Source organism: Herpailurus yagouaroundi, unplaced genomic scaffold (assembly GCF_014898765.1).
Source record: "Herpailurus yagouaroundi ecotype Mexico unplaced genomic scaffold, PumYag 247, whole genome shotgun sequence".
Lineage (NCBI taxonomy): Eukaryota > Metazoa > Chordata > Mammalia > Carnivora > Felidae > Herpailurus > Herpailurus yagouaroundi.
The window spans coordinates 986,965-1,005,870 of NW_024412464.1; the positions used below are offsets into that span (position 1 = coordinate 986,965).

Consider the following 18,906-nt stretch of genomic DNA (forward strand, 5'->3'; position numbering starts at 1 on the left):
CCCCCCCCCCCCCCCCCCGGGTGCCCGGCCCAGGTTTCAAGGAGACGGCCTTCCTGTATGCAATGTCCTCCGCTGCCCTCACCCACACTCTGGCCCGGGCCTGCAGCGCCGGGCGCATGGAGCGCTGCACCTGTGATGATTCTCCGGGCCTGGAGAGCCGGCAGGCCTGGCAGTGGGGCGTGTGCGGCGACAACCTCAAGTACAGCACCAAGTTCCTGAGCAACTTCCTGGGGCCCAAGAGAGGAAGCAAAGACCTGAGGGCACGGGCGGACGCTCACAACACCCACGTGGGCATCAAGGTGAGCACGTTGCCGGGAGGCCTGAAGCCTGGCCCCAGCCAGGGTGCAGGGCCAGGGAGCCGGGTCGGCAGGAGGCCTGCCTCTGCCGTGCCCCTCAGTGCACACACAGAGCTGTCCCAGGAGGAACCTCACCCCTTCAACCAGCACACCGGTACCAAGTAGCGGGAAGTAGGGAAGGGTGCTGGATGGCACGGCGGGCTGGGCAGCGGGTGGGAGCCAGGCTTGGGATGCGGCTGTGATGAGGCAGAAACCTGTTTGCAGAGGGGTCCCCGTGCCAGAGACCGTCCTTCCCGGACATCCTGGAAGCCAACGTCGTTTGAAAACTTTGATATCTTTTGCAACATCACCTCTTCCTCTACCTTACAGATGGGACGATCGAGGAGGCCCACAGAAGGGGAGGGACTTAGCAGAGGACACACAGTAGTGGGAGGACTGGAGGGTAAAAGGTGTCTAAGCCTACCGGGATGAGAGGCTGGGAGAGGCGAGGGTTCAAGCTCTCTAGCAAATGGAGTTCTGTGTCCTCATCACTGAGTCGGGGTAAACCAGGGCTGCCGCGTTCAGTTGTGCGGGTTTTCCCCTCCACGAGAACTCTGGGCCAAGGGAGGGAGCTGGGGCTGAGATCCGGCCCACATTGCTCTCCGCCAGGCGGGCACGTTGGCCCAGCGGCAGGGTGGCCTCGAGCTACTTTGCACAAAGGTGGCGTGTGGGCTAGCCTGGGTCCCATTCACCCTCTTCCCTCCATCTCTTGCCCATCCTGCTGCCCCGCCCCCGACGGGGTCTACACTGGCCTACACCGGTGCCATGGCCCTGACCACGCCTGCATTCCCTCTCTCCTCGCAGGCAGTGAAGAGTGGCCTCAGGACCACATGTAAGTGCCACGGTGTGTCGGGCTCCTGTGCCGTGCGCACCTGCTGGAAGCAGCTCGCCCCGTTCCGCGAGACGGGCCAGGCGCTAAAACTGCGTTATGACTCAGCTGTCAAGGTGTCCAGTGCCACCAACGAGGCCTTGGGCCGCCTGGAGCTGTGGGCGCCCGCCCGGCCAGGCAGCCCCACCAAGGGCCCGGCCCCGCGGCCCGGGGACCTGGTCTATATGGAAGACTCGCCCAGTTTCTGCCGGCCCAGCAAGTACTCGCCCGGCACGGCGGGCAGGGTGTGCTCCCGGGAGGCCAGCTGCAGCAGCCTGTGCTGCGGGCGGGGCTACGACACCCAGAGCCGCCTGGTGGCCTTCTCCTGCCACTGCCAGGTGCAGTGGTGCTGCTACGTGGAGTGCCAGCAGTGCGTGCAGGAGGAGCTCATGTACACCTGCAAGCATTAGGCCTGCGGCCCGGTGTGCCAGGGGGGCGCTGCCAGGACCCCACGGTGCTCGGCCACGTGGAGGCCCCCCAGGCAGGCGCACGCGGCGTGCACCCCGAAGTCGGTGCCTGCGCACGCGCACTCCTCTCCACTGGGCCCGGCAGCCCTTCCCTCCCCGACACCCAGCAAAGAGAGGTTGGGGGGGGGGGGTACTGGAACTGAGGGTCCCAACCACGTTGGAGCAGGAGAGCAGAGTAGGAAAGGATGCGGGGGGAATAAGGGAGACCAAAGGAGGAAGGACTGAGGGTTTTTTGAGGGGGGACCACCTCGCTGTCTCAATTCCTCGGATGAGTGGCCTAGAGCCAGCCAGGCTGGGCCAGCAGGGCGCTGGGAGGCAGTGTCAGCGTGTGGCTTTGCTGGGCTAGAGGGGGGGGCGGGGGGCGGGGCGGGGAAGGCCAGGTGGCAGGGGCTGTTTGGAGAAAGGAAGGCTTTCTGGGCCCGAGGGAGGCCAAGTCCGACGCCTGCCCCGGAGCCCGGTGTACTTGATTTGGCTTTTCAAATATGCACTGAGGCGTCGTTCTTGCCTTGAGAGCTGAGTTATTCACACCCACTGGGCCCTGCTGGATAAGAGCACCAGTGAATGCAGGACTGGTAGGGAGAGCCAGCTAGTGCGCTGAGGTTGCACAGAGAGACAGTGACCCCTCCCCGTTTTCTGGGTGTGGAACTTTTAGTCCCCGCGCAGGAGAGGGTGACAGCCTTCTGGTTCGAGGCGGGGACACAAGGAGCTCCGTTTCTCAGCCTCCCCTTAAGCCCGGTTTGATCAGCTCCCCTGTGGCTGCGGTCCACCCGTGCCGTGAGGCCCCAACACAGCTGACGGTCGTGACACAGTAGAGTCCCGAATCTGGTTACGTTTCTGCTCTTGCAGCCACTCATCTAATTAAGGTTTTTGCCCTGGGGTTACAGGTGCAGGGAAGTCTTCGCTAAGCCTGGCTCCTGGGGAGCCCCCGTCACTTACTGATGGCCCCCACTTTGGCTCCTACCTGAGGAATAGAAGTCACTTTGCTAATTTCCTCTGATCCTGTGGACACTGCCAGTGCTACCTTCCAAGGCCCTATGTGGGAGGAGGAGAGAGTAATTGGTACATATATACAGGCGCGCGCGCGCGCGCGCACACACACACAAACACACACTTCTTGGACCCGCCAGGCTGAGGGTTCCCACTTAGCCGCACACTCTCTCCGGTTCAGAACCAAGACCTTTCAGGGGTCACTCTGCTGGAAGCTGAGTGCTTCCCCAGAGCAGGGCCCACGGCCAGCCAGGAGGAAGTGACCTCCATCGGGAAGCCCTTGGCCGTTTTGCTGACCTGCCGCGCCCTCCGTCAGCTTCCTTTCTCCCTAGAGTTGCTGACCTGCGGCTGAACGGAAACTTCAGAATCAGCTGTATGCTCCGAAACCACCAGCGTGAGCCCAGGAAGAAGCCCCGGGCTCCCTGAGATCTCCGAGGGTGAGGCGTTGCCCTAGCTTTGGCGGGTCAAGGCGGCTTGTGAGATGCTGGAAGGATCTCTGGCTGCAGAGGTTCTGATGAAAAGCCAAACTTACCCGAGACCCCCTCCCTGGACTGACTTTGCCGACCCAGGCAGCTGGCCCACATATGGCAAGAAGAACAAAAAGGAGAGAGAGCTGCTTTTCTCGTTTCTTCCATTCCCCCACCGCACGGAGACTTTCTCTTTGCCAGCCCCATCCTTCTGGTTCCTCTGAGACCCCAAGTCTGCCTCCGCCTTGCCTCAGCCCTCGTCATAAGGCAGCAGAGACCTCACGGGCAGGAAGAAGGGACCCGATGCGCCCATACACCATCTGCACCCCGACTCCATGGCCGGCAGTGCCGGGGTTGCGGAGGATAAAGGCAGACTCCAAGGGACCGAGGCCATGGCCGGCCACCGACACTGATGACCTCGGCCAATGTCACGGGTGTGGGCTCTGAGGGCCCCTCGGCCTGGGGGGGTTCCTTTCTGTCTAGCCCCCTGTCTCTTTCCTCCTTCCATGCTCCCGCCCCTTTCTCTTCCAGGTGCCCCCAAAGATCCCCCTCAGCCCTGCTGGGACCCCTGGGGACCAGTGGCCACTGACCCCTCATTCTACAGCTTTAAGGGAAACACTCACAGGGTATTTTTTTGTCTACCTCACATATATAGTTTTTAGGGCAAAAGAGAATAATTTATATAGCGAAGGTATATGAGAAAATATTTATGTATAATATTTATATAATTTCTATATTTCATGGGCAGCCCCTGGGGGGTTTGTGTGCTCTGTGGGAAGCCATCTGTCTGGGGAAATACAGCTTGGCCTGACCGGGGCCACCCGCCACTGAGCTGTCCGTCAGGTGGCTGGGGTATCTCTTAGGTTCCTGTGACCGGCCTATCTCGGAGGTGGTGAGAACACATCCCCTCTGAGCCTGAGCCCTGGTGGGCTTGATCCATATCTTCCTTGTGAAGTTTTTGTAAATTCTCTGTTTTTCTGGGTCCCACGCCCATCTTCTGCCCTGGCAAAACTGTCTTGCTCGCAATGATAATGACAACAAAGATGCCCACGCTTTGCATTTGTAAAGAGCACTTGCGGTCTTCAGAAACCCTCTTGTCCCTTTAATCCTGCTGGATATCCCTGTTATTCCTGTAAGCTGTGCTGGGTTTGTGGATGCGGCCCAGAGGTGGAGGGCTGTGCCCAAAGTCACACTAAGGGGGATCGTCCACGGAGTATTTACTGAAATTCCGCACAGGCCAGGCACCATGGGAGCTGGCTTGCCCTGAGCCCAGGAGCTCAGGGAAGTGGCCACTTCCCTGGCTGTGTCTGACCCTGACCTTTTGGACCTGGACGGCACATCAGCATTTCTCCAAATGGAGTCCTGTGTCTCAGGGGCTGGGACTGCCCGAGAGGCCTGGAGAGAAAGGGACCTCGCAGGAGCCACTCCAGGGACAGCCTGAGAGGCTTGGGCTCCATCATGGGGCCCCTCCCAGCCCACAGATGGATGTCGTTTGCTCTCATGTAGTGTTTTTCTCTTCAAAATGAATCGTTTTCCATCGGATTTCTGGCTTGCCTGGCAAAATCAGTTGTGCTCGCAAACGGGGCCCGCACTCTTACCCGGCCACCGTCAGCTACACACAGGGAGCCCTACTGGGCTGCGTGGGGGTTCCCCACTTGGCCAAGTACCCCCACTCAGTCGGCCTCACTCATGGACGTTCCTGCTTGGCGCTTGTGGGCGCATCGTGTCCATCCTCCTGTCCAGATAAGCCCAGAGTCCCTGTGTCTTTCAGAACCCGGCAGACGGGTCCACAGACAGACCCACGCCAGCCTTGAAGGTTATTTCTTGCTTTCCAGCGTTTCCTTTGTCGACAACCATGAAGTTCAAGTGCTTTTAGTCTCAGCACGCTTTAGAGTCGCAATGGGAGTTATCATACATCGAGCACCTGTTACGTCCATCCATTCAATCAGCGATTGCTTAGGGAGTCACCTCCCTGGGTGCTAGGTTGCAGCGGCGAGTAAAACCAATCCCTGCCTCGTGAGGCTGACACTCTAGTGGGTGGGTAGAGACAATAAACCAATAAACTCCATGTCAGCTATTTGCACCTGCTTTGTCTTGATTTATTGCAAAAACCCTGCGTACTGGACACAACCAGTAAAGGCCCTTGGATGCCACTTAGGAAGCAGGGATGTCAGGATTTGAGCACAAATCTGCTGGTCTTCAAACTATGGCGTGTTTCCTCTCTGGACTGCTGCCTCCCCTCAGAGACAGGTAGGGCAGGAATGGATCACCACCTTTTATGGATTCTGGGCAAACCGAAGCCTAGAAGGTTCCACCCAAGGTCACATGCTAAGTCAGACCACTCCGGAGCCTGGGTGCCCTCCTGGAGTTGATAAGTATTTCTAATGCCTTCATCCCGTGGCCAGCAATGCAGGCTGGGGTGGGGGTGAGATCGTGCAAAGCGGGAACTTTCAGGGCTTTACGGCCCAGTAGAAGAAATGGGAGGCACAGCTGTGTAATGGTTTGGGTCCTCTTAATCAACCCTAGGGTTCCTCTCTGGCCATCCTGCCTTCCCAGCATGCTTTGGGAAGTTCGTGTCCTTAACCAGCACTGGTCCCAGGGGTCTGATGAGGGAGGAGGCCCCTTTCTGAGCAGAGGGCAGCAGAGAGGGCTTGGCACCTGCCCCAGCGCTCCCAGCCCTGCTGGGATCCACACCAGGCCCCCGGAGAGGGAGACAGAGGGCACCTACGGAGTCGAACTGTGAGGGCACCTACACTTCCACCTGCAGGCCTGTCTGAGCACGTTCCTTCTTCCAACCAGTGCTCCTCAGGCCTGGAGACCGGCTGGTTCCCAGCAGTGACACAAGCATCCACGCACGGCCACACGGTCCAGTGTCCCCACGGACTTCTTACCTGTTTTTTTTTCTTTGTTTTTCAAGTTTATTTTTATTTACTTTTGAGAGAGAGATAAAGAGCAAGCAGGGGAGGGGCAGAGAGAGAGGGAGACAGAATCCCAAGCAGGCTCCGTGCTGTTAACACAGAGCCGGACACGGGGCTCGAAACCACAAACCGTGAAATCATGACCTGAGTTGAAATCAAAAGTCGGACCCTTAACCGACTGAGCCACCCAGGCGTCCCTTACATGTTTTCTTTTCTTTTTTTTTAACGTTTATTTATTTTTGAGACAGAGCATGAACGGGGGAGGGTCAGAGAGAGGGAGACACAGAATCTGAAACAGGCTCCGGGCTCTGAGCTGTCAGCACAGAGCCCGACGCGGGGCTTGAACTCACGGACCGAGAGATCATGACCTGAGCCGAAGTCGGCTGCTTAACCGACTGAGCCACCCAGGTGCCCCCCTTACATGTTTTCTTACTCAAGCCTCACGAGGCAGGCAGCTTTCTTCCCTTTCTACAGATAGGGAAACTGAGGCACAAAATGGTTAAGAGACCCACTGAAGGCCACATGGCACATAACCTGTGTCTTTGCCTCCAAACCCTACATTGTGTCCACTCTTTACTGCCTTCAGCCTCCCCAACCCCGCTCTGCACCTGCCCATAAACCTGTTCCCAAACAGCCCCTCAGGCCTCTCCCCGCTCAGCTGCTCGGTGAGGGGATCTCTTCCTGGGGATCAGTGCTTGCTAGACAATCACTGGGTGGTACTTGACCTATGGTATCTCCCCTTAAAACAATTTTTTTTAATGTTTATTTATTTTTGAGAGAGTGAGAGAGACAGAGTGCTAGCGGGGGAGGAGCAGAGAGAGAGAGAGAGAGAGAGAGAGAGACGGAGACACAGAATCCCAAGCAGGCTCCAGGCTCCGAGCTGTCAGCACAGAGCCCGACGCCAGGCTCGAACCCAGGTTCATTTGCTGTTTCTTTCTTTCTCTCTATACCTACATATTTATTTTGTCGAACATTTGTGAGAACACTGCAGACACCAGGATACTTAAGATACGTTATTACATGTCCCCTAAGAACAAGAACATTCTCCAGAAGAACCACAAGGCCGGCCAGGGCGCCTGGGAGGCTCAGTCGGTTAAGCATCTGACTTCAGCTCAGGTCACGATCTCATGGTCCACGAGTTCGAGCCCCGCATCGGGCTCTGTGCTGGCAGCTCGGAGCCTGGAGCCCGTTTTGGATTCTGTGTCTCCCTCTCTCTCTGCCCCTCCCCTGCTCACGCTCTGTCTCTTTCTCTCTCAAAAATAAATAAACATTAAAAATAAATTTTAAAAAAAGAACCACAAGGCCACATCACCCCCAAGACACAATATTATCTACCACACGCTCCCTATTCCAACTTCTGCAGGTGTCCCTCAAAACATCTTTTTAACTTTTTTTCATGATCTGGGATCCACTAAGACAATCTTGCACTGCATTTTGTTGTCCGGTTTCTCCAGTAGTCTAGAATAGTCTCCTTGCCTTCTTTGTTTTCATGCCATTGATATTTTAAAGAGTTCAGACCAGATGTCTTGTAGAATACCTCTCCGTTGAGATTTTTCTGATTGTTTCCTTCTGGCTAGATTCTGGTTAAACATTTTGGCAAGAATTCTCCTGGGGTGATGTGTGTCTTTCTCTGCGCCAGCTGTCGGGAGCCGGGAGATGTCTGTTTGTCAAATTACCAGTGATCTGGGGCGCCTGTGTGGCTCAGTCGGTTAAGTGTCCGACTTCGGCTCAGGTCATGATCTCACGGTTCATGAGTTCGAGCCCCGCATCGGGCTCTGTGCTGACAGCCTGGAGCCTGCCTAGGATTCTGATTCTGTGTCTTCCTCTCTCTCTGCCCTTTCCCCACTCATGCTCTCTCTCTCTCTCTCTCTCTCTCTCTCTCAAAAATAAATAAGCCTTAAAATTTTTTTAGAAAAAGCATTACTGGTGAGGTTGAAGTTCATCACTTGGCTCAGGTGGTTTCCACCAGATCTGTCTGATGCAACGTGCCCATCTTCCCCTTGTGATGTGTGATTCACCTGCGGGGTGATCACGTTTTGACATGACGCGAATATCTTGTTGCTTAACAAACATTTTACCAAAAACTTCCAGCATCCACTGGGGTCCTTGTCTAAATTGATCACAAATGGTGATTTTCGAATTCCATCATTCCTTGCCTATTTTGTAGTTTGCCTTCTTTTTTTTTTTTTTTTTTTTTTTTGAGAGAGAGAGGAAGCACAAGTGGGGGAGGAGCAGAGAGAGAGGGACAGAGAGAGAATCCCAAGCAGGCTCTGCACTGTCAGCGCAGAGCCCGACTCAGGGCTCGAACCCATGAACCATGACGTCATGGCCCGAGCCGAAGTCAGATGCCTAACTGACTGAGCCACCCGGGCGCCCCATAGTTAGTCTTCTTCTGTAGAGTTTTCCCTTCTCCCTTACCCCTCTGGTATTCCTTTGAATCTTCACAATCACCCTGCAGGGTCAGAATTGTTACCCCCATCTTGCAGATGAGGAGACTGAGGTTCAGGGGGCTTCAGGCATTGGCTGAGTGAGTGGCAGAGCCAGGATTCAAATTCAGGCCTTTCTCATGTCTGAGCTCTCACCCGCTGCCCTCTGAAATCTTCTCGCATTTCTGGGTTTCCTCTCTGATGACTCGACTCTGAGCAGGGGTGAGGAGCAGTGCCTTCTTCCGCAGAATTCCTGTAGCAGGTGGGAGAGGCCTTTAGAGCAGCAGGGGTGGGGTAGGAGGTGGTGAGCAGAGATTTCCTCTCTTGGAAATCATGAGATGGCCTTGTTCCTGCCTCCCAGGCCCGCCTCCCACCTTAGAGGCTCTGCAGTGCTGACACCTCCCTCTTTGCAGTTCCCGAGGAGCCCCACCCCCTGCGGGCCATGCTCGGGGCTTCGCTGGGTTCCTAGCTCTGTGGAGCATGACTGTGGTGACCCCAAGTCCTAGAGCCCCTGAGAAGGGCCCAAGGTCAATGACTCTGCTCCACCGACTCCTTTTTTTTTTTTTTTTGAGAATTGCATTTTATTGAAATCTTTATTGTTTATTTATTTTTGAGAGAGAGAGAGAGAGAGAGAGAGAGAGAAAATCCGAAGCAGGCTCCAGGCTCTGAGCTGTCAGCACAGAGCCCGACGCGGGGCTCGAACTCACGAACTCATGAGATCATGACCTGAGCCGAAGTCGGACGCTTAACCAGCTGAGCCACCCGGGCGCGGGCCCCACTGACTCCTGAAGACACACAGAATGATCCCACATCCCACTGTCTACCCAGCAAGCATAGCCTGCCTAAGTCCTGCTCTGGAAGAAAAGCTGTAAAGGACCAGAGGGATGGCCTGTGATTTTGGGAGGTGGGGGGGACCTTCAGGAGTGAGAGCTGCCGGGTGGGTCCTCTGTCTCTACCTCCTGCCCTTCCCGTTCATTCTCCACTTTTACTTGGCATCGTCCTCTCACCTGGTGTCCCTTCATGTAACTGCTCCCTCAGCACACTTGCGTGCTAGGCTTTGCTGGGGTGCCAAGGAAGCAGGACGAGGAGACGGGCAAGGAGAGAGGTCGCTAGGTGTTAAGCTCGGTGAGGGACGCTGGACTGCATGGGAAGCACGGGCTGCTGCCGGGACCATCTCCCTTAGCCTCCACGGCAACCGCAGGGACACATCCAAACACGATCCCCATTTTCCAGATGAGGAAACAGAAGTTCAGAGAGGTTCCCTGCCAAGCCCAAAGCCCTACAATAAGTGACAGGGCTGGCCATTAAACAGCCCTTTCACGACTCTTCTCCCAAGTGCAGGGCACAGCTTGTGCAAAGGCCGGGGCACCGGGGGGGGGGGGAGGGGGGCGGGAAGGCGACAACAGGAAATTGAGGATTCAGTATGGCCGGTGGTGTCCCCTCCCTCTTCCTAGGTCCTCCTCCTCCTTGTCTTCCTTCTTCCCTCTCCCCGTCTCTCCTCCCCGCATACCTGCAGCAGCTGAGGCTGCCTCTTGGGTGTCTGATCCCCTCTACCCCCCCCCCCCCAACCCCATCCCTCCTCTAGTCCCCCGGGGCGGTGAGGCCCCCATTCCTCCCTGGCTCCCTCGGTCCCATTAATGTGTTTACGCTGGAGCGGGCCCAGGGGAGCCAGGCCGGACTCTCCCCACCCTGCCCCCACCAATGGAGAGAGGACAGGTGAGAAAGTCGAGGCCGGTCGGAGTCGCAGGAGATCCTGACCCAGAGTCCGAATTCCTGCCCCCGTCTGAACAAGTCCAGGGCGGCCAACGGTGGCCCCCGGGTCCCCGCACCCCTTCCCGCACAGCCCCTCCAGTGGCTGACAGGCCCTAATCTCAGCTGTCTTCATGCAGCCAGCCCTCCACGCCTGGGGTCACCTGACGCCAACACAGTTTAATTCAGAAGCTGATTTCTGCTTGTTGGCAACATGTCATTTCTGAAATTGCTTTCTCTGCCCAGAGGCGGGAGATGTCAGAGCCGCGCAGGTGTTACAGCGGTGCCGCCCCCACCCCCCCCCCACCCCCCACCCCAAGTTCAGGAAGGATTAAGGGGCGTGGGGGGCGCACATTAGATCCTCGAGCTCTGCTTCTCATGTTTCCCCCAAGGGGGGCGGGCGGGATGGAAGATGCCGGGAACTGCCTCGGCTGTCCTCTCCTGCCCGAGGACAGAGGCCCAGAGTTGGGTAAATGAAGGGGCTGCTGTGGCAGCCGATATCCCGAGGATATCAACAGTACATTGTTTGGAGCCTGTTCCACGAGGTCACACAGCAAGTATGTGGCGGACCTAGGACTCAGACCCAGTGAGGGTGCAACAGCTAGACTGGGGTGTGGAGGCTTGGGAAGAGACGGGCCACAGAGCGGGGGAGCACTCGGGGGCTGGTTTCTATGCCTGCTTCATGGCTTGGCCTCAGTATCTTCAGTGAAATTTGCCTGCCCCCTTAACGCCCCCATTCCTGCAACCCACCAAATAGTAGATTTTTTTTTTAAGTTTATTTACTTATTTTGAGAGAGGGGTGGGGGCAGAGAGAGAGGGAGAGAAAGAGAATCCAAAGCAGGCTCCGAGCTGTCAACACAGAGCCTGACTCGGGGCTTGATCTCATGAATCGTGAGATGGTGACCTGAGCCGAAACTAAGCATTGGTCGCTTAACCGACTGAGCCACCCAGGCGCCCCCATCAAATAGTAGCTTGCCCCCTCGTTTACATTGACTTGGCATTCTGCATATACCTCCATTAGCAAATATCTCTCAATCTTGGCATCCTTTGCTTTATTGGATGAATGCATGAAAAGATGAATGAGAAATGAGTTTATGAGTCTTGCCCTCCATACTGATCCCTATCCCCAGTTCCCTCCCTAGAGACGTCCTCCAGCGACCTCCAGAGCAGGCTTCCTGTTTCAGCTGGCGCCATGGCCCTCCTTGACACACTGGTTCATCATCTGTCAAATTCCCTGTCCTTTGCTCTCCTCCCTTTCCTTCCCCTCACTCTCTCTTGACTCACCTTCCCAACTCCCAGGACCCCTGGCTGCCCAACCATCAGTAACAAGGCCATGCAGAAGCCCAAGCCTGCTGGTCTCCTTATAAAGATGGCACCTGGGCCAACCCGCCCTCCTGAAGGAGGTCCCCACCCCTCACCTCCACCTGCTCCCCCAGGGTGAGCTTCTCCCTCTTGCCTCTCCCCTCCCCCCCGCTCTTCAGAGGACCCACGGCTGTGTGTACTCGATCCTCGGCCTGGGTCAGTGCTAGGACCTGGCCGGATTGACTGGTCTTGAGCCCAGGACAGACAGAAAACGGTCCTGACCCACCTCACACATTTCTTGCAATAGTATCGAGCGTTCGCTTTAGCCAAAAAGCCTTCATCGCTCCCATTTCATCTGAGTGCTGACATAAAGCAGTACCAGCCGGACGGGGTAAAAACAGGAAATACATCAAAGACCCACAGAACTTCAGACCTAAACGGGCTTCTCCCACTTTACAGATGAGGAAACTGAGCCCCCAGGAGAGCAGCGGCGGTAACATTCTGAACGCAACAGTGGGGTCAGGGGTGGGCGGGTACCAGAGGGCCTTCTGAAGTGGGGAGACATTCCATTTCTTGACACATGGCTCTTCTCTTGCGATCATTTATTGAGGGATACTATTCATGTTCAATTACACATTAGGGTTTAGAAAAATGAAATCAGGATCAATTTCACAGAGGATGATCAAATGTCCAAGAAGAAGGGATAGGTAGGCTTTTAAAAAAAAAAATTCATTAATATATTTTGAGAGAGAGGCAGAGAGAATCCCAGGCAGGCTCCCCACTGCTGGTGCAGAGCCCGACACAAGGCTCGAACCCATAAACCGTGAGATTGCGACCTGAGCCAAAACCAAGAACTGGATGCTTAACTGACTGAGCCACCCAGGTGTCCCAAGGGGTAGGTAGTCTCTGAAAGGCAGATAAACAGAGTCCTGGGTAAGTCAAGCAACATGTTACCTTTCTTCTCGGAGCCTCACTCACTAAAACAAACAGGACAAAAACCTCTATGTAGGTATCCCTAGATAGACAGACAGATAGATAGACAGATAGATGGATGATAGGTATATAGATGGTAAATACACATATAGATAGATAGATGATAGATAGACACACATATAGATAGATGATAGACAGATAGATGATAGATAGACAGATAGATGATAGATAGATGATAGATAGATAGATAGATGATAGATGATAGACAGATAGATAGATAGATAGATAGACAGATGATAGGTAGATAGACAGATAGGCAGATTGCATACATAGTTACTCCTTTATGTACCAGGCACTGTGCTGGGCCCTGGGGATGAAGCAGTTAACAGGGCAGGCACAGTCCCAGGTCCTAAAGGACAGAAGACAGATAAACAAGTGACCACTATGCAGCAGGATGAAACCGACAATCCTGGTCGCCCCAGGCAGCTGAACTCGGTGGCTGGGGAACAGGGCGGGGAGAGCAGGGAGGCTTTCCACTGTATTCCTTGCTGTTGCTTTTGGATTGTGAGCCACGTGAATGCATCACTTACCCCTCAAAGCAAACACAATAAAAAGGAGAAGAAAAAATAAAGTGCGAAGGGTGTTGACACGGGGTCAGTACGGGGTGCTCAAGGGGAGACTGTGGGGGTGAGCGGGGCGCAGACCTGGCCTGGGGAAGTGAGGGAAGGCTCCCTGGAGGAGCCGTAGCCCAGCTCCAGCCTGCAGCTCCTCCAGATGAGGACTTTGAGGGGCAGGATACTGGAGGTGCCGCTGGGAGGATCAGAGGGTATTTCTCGAAAGTGCCTGGCGCACAGGATATGCTTAATGTACAGCGGCCTCTACTGCCATTGCTGTCCAGCGATGGCTGCTGCCACGGCCAGGGGCGAGGGAGAGGGGGCCCCCGTGCTGCTGCGGACTCTGCCCGGAGCCTCTGGGCGTCCCTTGGTGACAGGCAGTCCGGGCGCTGGCTGCCGCAGCATCTTATCGTTCACACGGATCCAGCCCCAAGTGCAGGCAGACAGGGAGCAGGCCTGGGCTGAGGGTGCCCTATTCCGGGAGCGGGAGCTTGGCTCCCCTGGCGTCAGTTGCCCCTCGGACACGGGACCCAAAGCACCGCGGACCTCTGATGCAGAGGACACCTGCCTGGGTGCTTTCACGCCACAGACCGAGAAACCTCCCCGTGCCGGGAAGGCACAGAATCCCCTCCTAGCCGCGGGCCCAAGACGGGATGTGGCCACGAGGACCCGTGTGGTAAGCAGCGATGACGCACTAGCCCCTCAGCCCCATGACCCCCATCAGGAGCGAGGGGCTATGATCACTACCCCCACTTTGCAGATGGGGAAGCTGGGCATGCAAAGGTTAAGTCACCTCCGTGAGGTCACACGGTCAGACTTTGACCCCAGGAGGCCTCTTGGCCACTCACTGGCCCTCGAGGAGAGCTCCGGTGTCTCAGATTCTCTCTGCTTGTCTGCTCTGCCCTCCCCTCCGAGAGGAAGACAACGATTTCCTCCGACTCAGGAAAGCCCACTAAGCACAACTCAAACTTTATTTGTGTTCTAGACTTAGAGCCCCTGGTCACAGCAAATGCAGTTTTGGAAGTCTGATTTCCAGGGAGGCCGGATGGTCAGGGGTTGAGGACATCTAGACAGAGGATGGGGTGGGGGTGCACAGCTCACTGTTCCCTTTGGAGTCAGGACCTCTGGGGTGTGACAGCCTTCGCCTGACAGGAAGTGCTTCCCTCGGGAGGGGACTCAGCATGTCTCCCGTTGGCTGGGGGCCCGAGGGGAAGAGCTCTGACCCCAGGCAAGCTGTGAGCTGGTGACGCTGGTGACCATGGCCCCTCGCCTACTTCTCGGAAGAAAGCAAGAGTCACGTAAGCACATGGCTTCATCAAGGCCTTGGCAGGATCCAGCCAACTGTCAGTGGTCATGGCCTCCGGCACCTGGGTTGGCTAAGTGCACCTCTGATCTCTGGCTCCTAAAGCCTCATTCAGACCTCTGACCTCTGCGATCCTAGCCCCCCTCCTCCCTGGCACTCACCCAACCCCCCGAGATCTGTGCCTGGGTGGTAGTTATGAGAACATGTCTTTTCTTCCCTTCCGGACCCTGGAGGGAGGAGCCCCACACACTCCTCCCTGTGGTAGTTACATCTCACTGATCCTGAGTGGGGCCTTTGACTTTTGACCTTTAGAGAGCAGAAGAAGGCCTCTTAAAGCAGCAGACCCCAGCCTTGCAGAACAGGGTCAGCGATCTCTAGCGATAGACCTCTCTGTGCCGTAATTTCTACATCATCTGTGAAATGAAGAAAGTGATACTAACACCTACATGGTGAGGATAATGCTCACTAATATGGGAGCTTAGAACAGGGCCTGGCACACTATCAGCTCTAAGCCAGCATTAGCTGCTAGTATTATTATTATTATTATCATCACTGTTATTACCAGAAGACTCTGCCCCCAAGGTTCCTGGGCTGCCCCCCTCATACCACCACTTTGGCCCTACCTGAGCCTCCAGCCCCAGGGCCCTGCCTCATTCCCTGTCTGCTCTGTGTCTCTGTCCCCAGTCCCCCCTCCCCCTGTGTCCCCTTCCCTCCCTATAAACCCACTGCTCCTAAGGCCCTTGGCCAGCTAATAATGCTGCTGTCAGTTCAGATTAGAGCCCATTACGTTCCTTCATCTCAGCTTAAAATTTTTGTGGTTTCCCAGCTCTGCCTAATGTGCTCCACAAGGGGCAAGGGCTGCCCAGCTGGAGGAAGCTTCCGGAGAAGGAATGCGGGTCTGTGAATTCCCCAGGTGGGTTCCTGCCTCATGTGGGGCTGCGGCTGGGGGTTGGGGGCCAGGAGGCGCGGCCCCTCCGTGGGCTGTGAGCAGGAGACCGGGGAGCTGGGGGTCTTGGAATCTTGGCCTTTATAGCCCCGGGGTAGACTCTCAGTCCAGCGTCCTGTGACAGACAGAGCCCTCTGGGGACTGTGGGCGTCTTGGGCACTCAATCCAAGAGGAGCCTCAGAGTCACGGAATTCTGCAACTGGGAGACTCCTGGCAAAACCACTGGGCCAGGCCTTGGGGCTGGGGTCCAGCACCCCAGTCCCAGATGCTGCCTCTCTCCTCAGCCCTGCTGCCCCTCACCTCCAGGGGTCACCAGCCACGGGCTTCCTCAGGAAGAGAGAAGAGCCTGAGCAGGGGGCTGGGAGGGGGCTGTACGCAAGGTCACTGTGGCACATGCTCCCCACGGCCCAGCAGTGGGTGTGCCGGGACTCGGCAGGCCTCGACTTCCTTAATTCCTAAAACAGTCCCCTGAGGTGGGATCTCCAGTCACACAGCTAGGAAGGGGGAAAGCAGGATCTGGATTCAGGTCACTCTGTCTCCCTTGCAGAGCATCTAGTGAAGGGTGACAGAGGAGGGCCCCCTGCAGGCCTCGGGGGCTCTCCCTGACTAGTCCCAGCCCCTGGCAGGGTTCTGGGTACAGAATCCCGACACACCTGCTCTGTGACTCAGGTATTATGTCTTATGAATCACGTGTAACTTTTGTGTGGGACTTTCCCATTTTCAAAGTGTCTTCCATGGCTATCGTTCATCTGTTGAGTCCGCCAGTAGCTCCCAGGGGAGGCCGGGACTCAACAGCCCCTTTGGCAGATGAGGAAACTGAGGCTCGGAGAGGTGAAGCCCCTTGCAGGTGGAAGGTGGCAAGCCAGAACGCAGAGCGAGGTCCGCAGGGGCACCGCACTCTGGTGTCTAGAATGGGAGAGTCATTCTTCAGCTAACCCTCCGTGGCGTCCCCAGCCATGCTGCCCTAAGAGCTGAGAGGGCCCCGGGGGGTACCCAAGTGGCAGGGATTCATCTGCCCCGCCCCCCAAACCTTCCCCAGCCCCAGTCCACCCATTCAGTCAGGAAGATGGCAGCTTGTAGAGGATGTCAGGGAGCAAACGAAACGCTTCCCATACTACCTGGCCCGACAGCCTTCCAGCTGTGATGTCCTCACCCACGGCCCGGTCTGGCCCTGACACCTGGTCCTGCTCCCCCTTTTTTTTTTTTTTTTTTTACGTTTATTTATTTTGAGACGGAGAGAGAACAAGTTGCAGAAGGACTGAGAGACGGGGAGAGAGAGAACCCCAAGCAGGCTCTTCACTGTCTGCACGGAGCCCGATGCAGGGCTCGATCTCACAAACTGGGGGATCATGACCTGAGCCGAAACCAAGAGCTGGACGCTTAACTGGCTGAGCCACCCAGGCACCCCAGTCCTGGTCCTCTTTGTGCTCTGCTCAAGAGGGTGAGAGGATCACTCTCTGTAGAGCCTCAGCGACCCCAGAGCTTTCTTGGCCCCAAATAGAATAGTCTCTGTTTCTAGTGAAGGTTAATGCCAGTCCTCAGAGTTTCAAAGCCCTTCCTTACACTTCCTATGGGCTGGATGTGTCACAGCCCTGCTGAAAATCTTGGCTGTTACCCCCCAGGCGTGGCCCCTCAGCCTTTCCCCACCGTCCCAGCCCACATCTCCAGGCCCCAAGCAGCCGAGTGCTTCCACTCTCCCTGAACGTGGAGAACATTTTCCCACCTCTGCGCGTCTGCTCACGCCTGTCCTGCCGAGAATGCCTTTCCTGCCTTTGTCCACCTCAGTCATTCCTGCCCCACCTTCAAGACTCAGCTCTAGAAGGTTCCCACTGCTCCCCAAAGTGAATCATGCCTTCCTGGGAGTTCCACCATCAGACTGTTTTTTCCCGTCGTGTTCGCACTAACCGCCTTGCACTGTGGGCAACAGTGCGGCCATCTCTCTCCCTGACTGGATTGTTGAGCTCCTGGGAGCGAGGCCTAGCTCTCATCCACCTCGATTCCTGCAAAAGCTCTTCCCTTTCTTCCTTCCTTCTTCCCTTCATCCCTTCCTCCCTCCTTCAACAAATGTTTATTCCAGGAGGGTCAAGGCCTGCCCAGCTGGCAGAAGCTTCAGGAGATCTGAATCATAAATAAATTATTATTCACCCTGGGGAGAGGTGAGAGCAGCACCAAATTTCGAGTTGAGGTTGGAAGCCTGAAGAAGCCAAACGGGGGGCGCCTGGGCGGCTCGGTCGATTAAGCGTCCGACTTCGGCTCAGGTCATGATCTCGCGGTTTGCGAGTTTGAGCCCCGCATCAGCCTCTGCGCTGACAGCTCAGAGCCTGGAGCCTCCTTCGGATTCTGTGTCTCCCTCTCTCTGCCCCTCCTCCCCTCTCATGCTCTGATTCTCTCTCTCTTTCTCAAAAATAAACAGTAAAAAAAATCAATAAAAAATGAAAAAAAGAACCAAACCAGAAAGGCTCTGGCTTCTAGAGGCTAGGAGGAGAGAAAGACGCAAGGAGCCTAATTCATCCTTCTGGGCCAGGGGCAGATGCTCAGAAGAGCCAAGCTGGCCACATAGGGCTCGGGGTCCCTAGAGGAGCCAGAGAGCGGACACCATGCTTCCAGGGTCTCTGTGGGGGTGGAGACGTCTTCGTGGACGTCTTTGTCAAGACGCACAACAGGTACTAGCACGGGTGGCCGCCTTAACGCCATCTGCCTACAGCCGGTCTGCCGCGGCACTCAGCAGCCCTCCCCCCCCCAACCCCTGCTTTGGTTTGTTCTAGTAACTCAAGACCGTAAGAGCCACCTACATCTCTTCTTCGCGACCAGCGGATTCGCTCCCAAGATTTGGAGCATGCTCCAAATGGCCGTGACGCTTCTTGGGTGCTTCCTTTTTATCATCCACACGACAAGCACGCGTTCACTGAACACCCAGTGTCTTTAAAACACCATTGGGTGGCAATGACGTAATGAAGTTGCCCTGCCCTTGATTACTCAAAGCGAATCCCTCCAGTTCCTTTAGGTATAAAGAGGAGAATTGAAGACGGAGCGCACATCCTCAAGGGACTTACAACCTCCTGGGATGAAGCACACAGTTGATGTGATTGAGTGAGTCCCTTTCCTTCTCTGGGCCTTCGGCTCCTGCTTCGTAATAATGAGGAGGATCAGACGCCCTGACCTTGAGTCCTTGCCAGGCCTCATATAATTCCAAAGTAGGTTCTACATACAAGGTCACTGAGTGATGTGCAGGGATCATTTCAGTCCCCCAAAGACAGGTCCCAGGAAAACTACCAATTGGGTAATTAGGCTTGCCCCGACCCCTCATCCCTTGAGGGAGCAGATGTGGACCTCAGCCGCCCTCCCCGCGGTGGCTGGCGGAAGTGTCGGGCGCTGCGGGGGTCCGCTGGTGGAATGTGGCCATGGTGGGCGCTGGGACAGAGGCCTCGGCTGACAGATCTAAGGCTGCCGCCTGCCACCAGGTCTCTGTAGGGCGGCCTGCCGGCCTCCCTCCTGTGGAATGACAGCCCTGCTCCCCCCTACCTGGCGTTTAATCTTTAATGCAGCCCCAACTGCCCTCGGGCAGGACCCATCAACCCACCCGCTCTGATA

At 56.0% G+C, this 18,906-nt stretch overlaps 1 protein-coding gene across 1 annotated transcript in view; it reads left to right on the forward strand.

Moving 5' to 3' along the window:
• Nucleotides 1–2,397, forward strand: part of WNT9B (Wnt family member 9B) — a 12,084-nt gene extending 9,687 nt beyond the window's left edge. The window contains exons 3-4 of the mRNA XM_040460081.1: nucleotides 34–299; nucleotides 1,140–2,397. Of these exons, the coding sequence (XP_040316015.1) occupies nucleotides 34–299; nucleotides 1,140–1,613 (740 nt within the window). The 3' untranslated portion in view covers nucleotides 1,614–2,397. The remainder of the gene's footprint in view (nucleotides 1–33; nucleotides 300–1,139) is intronic.
• Nucleotides 2,398–18,906: the final 16,509 nt, after the last annotated feature.